At 37.3% G+C, this 6,675-nt stretch overlaps 1 protein-coding gene across 1 annotated transcript in view; it reads right to left on the bottom strand.

Moving 5' to 3' along the window:
* Window positions 1-6,675, bottom strand: part of XKRX (XK related X-linked) — a 14,065-nt gene that overhangs the window by 3,192 nt on the left and 4,198 nt on the right. The window contains exon 2 of the mRNA XM_007467958.1: window positions 4,850-5,118. Coding sequence (XP_007468020.1) covers window positions 4,850-5,118 — 269 coding nt within the window. The remainder of the gene's footprint in view (window positions 1-4,849; window positions 5,119-6,675) is intronic.

The raw sequence follows: 6,675 nt of genomic DNA, 5'->3' as shown, positions 1-6,675 counted from the left end.
TTCAGCAGTGTGAGAACTTGTGCAACTCACTGAATATCCATGTGCCTCGGTCCCCTAGGTCACTGACATACTCTAGAGTTGCTTGTATTACTCATCAGCAATACCAATTTCCCAATGCTTTGGTATACTTTGGGAATCCCCAAACTTCTGGCAGAGTGGTTTAAAAATTTAAAAATCCTATTTCCTAGCCCATAACATCCATACCACTGTGCGTTAGAGTAGGGGCCCTGAAGGATCAGGATGCCCTCTAATCCTGCTATCCTAAGTCTCAACTATAGGTCACACAGTGGCTCTTTCCTTTTCTTCCTTTCTTTATATCAGAGGATACCAATCACTAAGAAAAATCTAGTGCTCTCAAGGAGAGTGAGACGCCGGAGTATACTCATCCAAAAGAAAAGCTGGAGCTTTCTGTTCCCATAAAAACACTGGATCCAGGGAACTAGAGCCATTGAAATGTCAATTTAATCTGCAAGAAAAGTAAAGACCTTCCGATAGAAACCCAAAAAGAAGCACAGCGTTGTTTCCGAGATCTTTTCCAGCTCTAAGCAGAGGGTTGCAGTCTCAAAGACTGGAAGACTCTCTTAAAGTGTCTACTCTTACCTTTACCTTTATTATTTATTATTTTTTCCGGCTTTATTGAGATATAATCGACATATAACATTGTATTAGTTTAAGGTGTACAGCATAATGATTTGATATACTCTTAGCTTTATAAACCACTCTCAGTCCCATCCTCAAGAGTTGATGCTCCTTGTAGAGTTTGGAACATCAGGGTGTATGTACAGCCAGCCAAGTGTGGCGATGCTTTCCCTTAAATTTAGAACTCGTTTATTGATAGTAGTGTAATAAAAAGCAGAAAGCCTGATGCTTCCAATAAATGTAAAAACACCTTCCATCTGTCTCCCTACAAAAAGACACATGCCATAAGAGGTCATAATGCTGCTAGTGAAATTTGCTCATCTATGCTGATCCAGATGGCCTCCCAGAGAAAAAGGAATAAGAAAAGGGGTAGCAAAGAGAAGACAGGAGGGTGGGTGAAAGTGAGGAAAACTAAAACCAAAAAGTAGTTCACAAAACCTTAAAAGAGAGGGTGTTGTCAGAAAGTTTTTAATAGGAGAAATCACTGAAGAATTGAAAACAAGGCCTTGTAGAAAGATTCCCTTACATCCTTTGTAGAGTGACCTATAGTTAGAAACACGGATCCTAAAGGCAGATGTCCTGCATTCCAATCCTCTTTGCCATCTATTACTTATGGAACCTTGTGGGGAAATTTGCTTAACCTCTCGGTGCCTCTGTTTTCTCATTTGTAAGATGTGGATAATAACAAGTATCTCATAGTGTTGTTGTGAAGATTTAAATGAAATAATTAGAGAAATGCCTGGAACATAGTAAATGCTATCTGTTAGCTCCTATTATCATCATCATCATCATCATCACCATTCTCTATTTCCAGAAGTACAGGAGATGCATTTACTTTGTTTAGGTGCTACCCTGACACTTAGGAAATCAGGTGATTTCAAAACTGATAGAACATCTAGACATAAGCCTTACAAAAATGTGAAAAACCTATAATAAGAAAATGATACAATTTTACTGAAGCATATTTAAAAATATTTAATGACATGTACTTCGGTAAACTTGTATATAGTTGGCCCTCTGCATCCACAGATTCAACCAAAACCATGGATAGAAAATACTCGGGAAAAAATTCCAGTAAGTTCCAAAAGCAAAACTTGAATTTGCCATGTACTGGCAACTATTTACTTAGCATTTACATCATATTCATAACTATTTACATAGTATTTACATTGTATTAGGTATTATAAGTAACCTAGCAATGATGTAAACTATACGGGAGGATGTACACAGGTTATACACAAATACTATACCATTTTATATAAGGGATTTGAGAATCTATGGATTTTGGTATCCGCAGGGGGTCCTGGAAACAATCCGCTGAAGATACCCAGGGTCAAGTATAGTTTTCTTGCTACGAGTCTTACATATTTATGGCACAGAGTGTAGTGATGCTGCACGGGTGTATATTTATCTCCAAACTCATCAAGTTGTACACATTAAATAGGTAGAGGTTTTTGTTTGTCAACTGTACCTCGATGAAGTGATTTTTAAAATATTTAACGAAATGGAGACTTAAATTATCTTCTAATATGAAATTGATTGATCCTGTAAACCTGTAAACTCCCTCCAAAATAACCTAAATAATTGAATGCAATCCCAATCACAATCTCAATAAAATGTTTTTTCTTTTGTTGTTATTGTTTTGCTTTGTTTTGTTTTCTGGTGGGGGAATTGACAAATTGATTGTGAAAATTCATTCTGTTTGGAAGATCAGGCTAAATTGCTCTACTAGATATGAGCTGTGAAAGGCCTTTGAAAGGCACAAGACCTAAAAGCAATAAAGAATTTGAACACATAAAAATGTAATACTTCAAAATGCCAGAAAATACTACAAGTATATTGTCTCTTACATATAGTGTGTTGCACATCTGTTACATGTATGACATGTATATGCACACTTAAAATGTGTGTATGTACACACATACAGAACATTATACAAATGTATACATACACACTTATCCACAGCAGAGAAAGGATTAATAGCCAGAATAAGTAAATAGATCCTCCAAATTAATAAGGAAAAGATAAACAACCCACTAGAAAAAGTAACATATAAATAAGATATTTAAAGAACAGAATGACCAAACATGAAATGATGCTCAGCTTCACTCATAAAGAAAGTAAATTATTAAAAGTTATTTTATAATTATATAAATATTTAGTTTAAGATATAAAGAAACAGGCATCTTCATACACTGCTGGTGGGAATACAAATTCATGCAACCTTTTGGCAGTACTGCTAAAATTCTAAATATGCATATCTTTTCTCCCAGCAATTCTACTGCTAAGAAGTTATTCTACAAAGTCTCATTCCAGTACACAGGTGCTTATAAAGATGTTCACAGGAGCATAGTCTGTCATCAGAGAAAAAATTTTTGCATGGATGGAAAAATTATAAACAAACTTTAATCCTACCAACGGAAGATTAGGGAAATAAGAAAGAATGGTCCAATTCATATAAAGGAAATATACAGTATATTTATCATTATTATTATATATATAGATAACTGATGAAGAAATATTGGCATACTTTTGAAAAAAAACATGCTGAATAGAATGTTTAATTTGCCTTTTTTGGCAAATATATATATACACATATATATGTTATATGTATGTTTATATTTACATAATAAAAAGAAGTCTGCATTACTTTGTATAAAATAGATAACTAATGAGAACCTGCTGTATAGCACAGGAAAGAAAAAGAAGAGAGAGAGAGAGAGAGAGAAAGAAAGGAAGAGAAAGAGAGAGAGGGAGGGAGGGAGGGAGGAAGGAAGGAAGGAAAGAGTCTGGAAGGATATACACTAAATGGTAAACAGATTACCTTTGGGAAATGAGATTACATCTCCTATTTTATATATATTCTGTACAGTTTTGAGTCTTTACCATAACCATGTCTGATTTTTATAATTAAAAAGAATAAGGACCAAAAATAGTAATACATGATCATGGTAAAAAGAAATCCAAACCATATAAAAGGGTATAAAGTAAAAGCTAATAAAAGTCAGCTGACTTCTCATTTTCACTCGCTAGAGGTAAATGGTTCCTTGCATATGTTTCTAGAAATAGTCTGTGCATATACAATTACCTGCAGGCCATCCGGTTTGTGCATGTATTACTTTTATAATGCATACATATTTTAATTAGATGATTTAATTACACTCAAAATTCTCAGGAGGAAGAGCATCATCATTTCCAAATTTTTCTCCCCATACTACTGTCAATTCTGGGTATGTAAAAAGCTTCAAGACCAGTAGAACTTCATGAACAATTCTTAGTAGAGAAAAAAAGAGGGCACATTTCCTCCTTTATTTGAAACATAGGGCTTTGCCAAGCAGGGTCAGCACCTAATAATAAGGAAATGGTCCAAAGCTGTACCCACAGCTGTACCAGCTCCAGCCCAAGCTAGAGGCTTACTCATCTCGGGATCCCTCTTTTACAAGTGGGAAATTAAGACAGTGACCTCTTTGGTAACTTCCTCTAAAGATTACAGAGAAGGTCAGAACCGGGACCAGGCCTGACTCGCATCAGTATTCATTCCACACCCCTTTTTCTTTCTCCCCACTAAAACTGGAAGGAGTGATTAAATCAGTGATTCCCAAAAGTAGCTGATCAGAATCAACTGGGGTACATTAAAAATGTAGATTCTTGGCCTCCCCACACTCAGATTGATTCAGGTCTGAGTATGGGATGTAAGTTTTAAAGGAAGCTTTCATCCAGTAATTATATTTTCTCATGATCTGTAATATTTGGGAACCTCTTACTTAAAGGCAGCCATCCCTAAACCAACCAACCAACCAACCAACCAAACACACTCAGTACAATTTAAACACTGTGGGTAGGGAACATGTCCTACTGGCTGCTGGCATTACTCGCTTCTTCTGGGTCCAGAGAGGGTTTTTCTGTGGCATTTTTAGTCTAAACACCTTACCCCGGTTTCAGAAATCTGGTAGGTCTGAGATGTCTGGCTCCCCAAGTTGACTCTCGGTGCTGTACAATAGAACTAGTTCTATAATACCAATAGAGTAATCACTAGGCACACATAGCTACTGAGCACTTGAAATGTGGCTAGTATGACTGAGGAAATAGATTTTTAATTTTTAATTTAAATAGCCACATGAAGCTGGTGGCCAGTATATTGTACACTCAGGTCTAGATTTCTAAGACCCTTGATTTCACTGGAGCCCTCCCTTCTCCTGACCCCACTCACCTCTACCCAGGGGGACCTCTGCAGAGATCAGGGTCACATAGAGCTGACAGGTCAGCTGGGGCACTGAGCCCAGGAAGGCTTGGATCTGTGACATACGTTTGTAGGCACTGCGGTGCATAGCCAGGGTCCGGATGGAGTGGCCCACCTCCCATTCTATCAGCACCTCCTCGCCATTTATTAGCATCTTCTTTCGGGTGAGGCTGACATAGGGCTCCTCCTGCCCTCCTTTCTTCCACAGTGTGAGGTACTTAATCATGGCTTCCAAACATCTGCAGAAGTAAAGCATCATGAATATTTAACTAAAGCTGTCTAGGAAGGAAAGTTGTAGTGAGGGGGGAAAAATAACTCAGGAGGGCTGTGCTACTTTTTGCCATTCCTTCTCTCCTGTTCTACTCATTTCTCATGAGGCAAGGAGTTGGTCATGCCTTCCACGTGTCACTTCAGTCTAAATCCTTTGTGTTGGGTTGGCAATCGACCAACCTAAGAATGCCAATTCAGAAGTGTTTGAGGACTTAAGAATAAGCCTGTGACAGAAAAATGACTAGAACACAAAGACATTAAAAATTTGTTGAGAGAAAATGATGAAGGTTCCAAAAGGCTCTGGTTTTCATAACACTTCAGGTTCCTGAGGTAAAGCATTCCTTATTCAAAGATTTCAGCTCCATAATCAGAGCTTTTGAGCTCTGCTTTTTCAAAACAAAGCCCACAACTATAACTGTCTCAGCCAAAAAGTCTTGGAGGGGATCTGGAAAAATCTCTCAAATACACAGGAAAGCCATTTAGCAACGAAGGTACTTAAAAGGCTTGACAACTCAGAACCGAATATACTATATACCTAGGGAACTTCAAAAGATCTCTTTAAAGGTTGTTCTGGGGCCTCTTGACCTGTTTGGGAACAACAGCCTTTTAAACTTCATTCTTTCTCTACAAAGAGTAAAACATACTTAGGAGATCTTATCATCCTTGAAATAATATTAAGACCACATTTCCTGCTGTACCCATCCCATATCCCCCATATAAATCAGAAGTCTTTAGCAGTTCTGATGTGGTGAAAAGAGAAGCAACTAGAACATCTTGTTTTGGAACACCTGAGTTACTACTTCCCCCACTCACACTGAAATAAATGGAAACTGTGAACTATTTCTTCTAAGTAAGAACATTTGAGTCAAAAATTAAGCAGTCTTTCCTGATAGGCTGAGGGCACGGGTTGCGTTTATCTTACCCACAACCCTTATCAAATAGTGGGCATTTGATAAATATTTGCTGAGTAAATGAAAGAGTTAGAAGGAAAAAAAGAATACAGGGTGAGAAGTGATGGAAGGAGAAGATAATAATTAATAATGGCAATGTAATTTAACAACAACAACAAAAAAAACAGACCAAAGACGAGCTCAGATTTATATGCTCTCTAGGCCTTTGGCTCCCAATAGAAAAGCTTGGAACAGTGCTGGCTGCCATTCTCCACAGGATCCCTTCTTCAGGTGTACAGCAAAGTGATTCAGTTATATGTATACATATATCTATTCTTTTTCAAATTCTTTTCCCATTTAGGTAATTACATAATATTGAGCAGAGTTCTCTGTGCTATACAGTAGGCCCTTGTTGGTTATCTATTTTAAACATAGTAGTGTGTATATGTCAATCCCAAACTCCCAATTTATCCCTCCCCCATCACCTTTCCCCTTTGGTAACCATAAGTTTGTTTTCTAAGTCTGTGAGTCTGTTTTGTAAATAAGTTCATTTGTATCATTTTTCCACAGGATCCCTTTGAGATTGGTGCATGTGTACCGGCCTAAAGCATGTAGTTTGAAACATCCATGTTGTAG

This window comes from Lipotes vexillifer, unplaced genomic scaffold (assembly GCF_000442215.2).
Source record: "Lipotes vexillifer unplaced genomic scaffold, Lipotes_vexillifer_v1.1 scaffold152, whole genome shotgun sequence".
NCBI lineage: Eukaryota > Metazoa > Chordata > Mammalia > Artiodactyla > Lipotidae > Lipotes > Lipotes vexillifer.
This window is presented reverse-complemented; position numbering and strand designations above follow the sequence as displayed.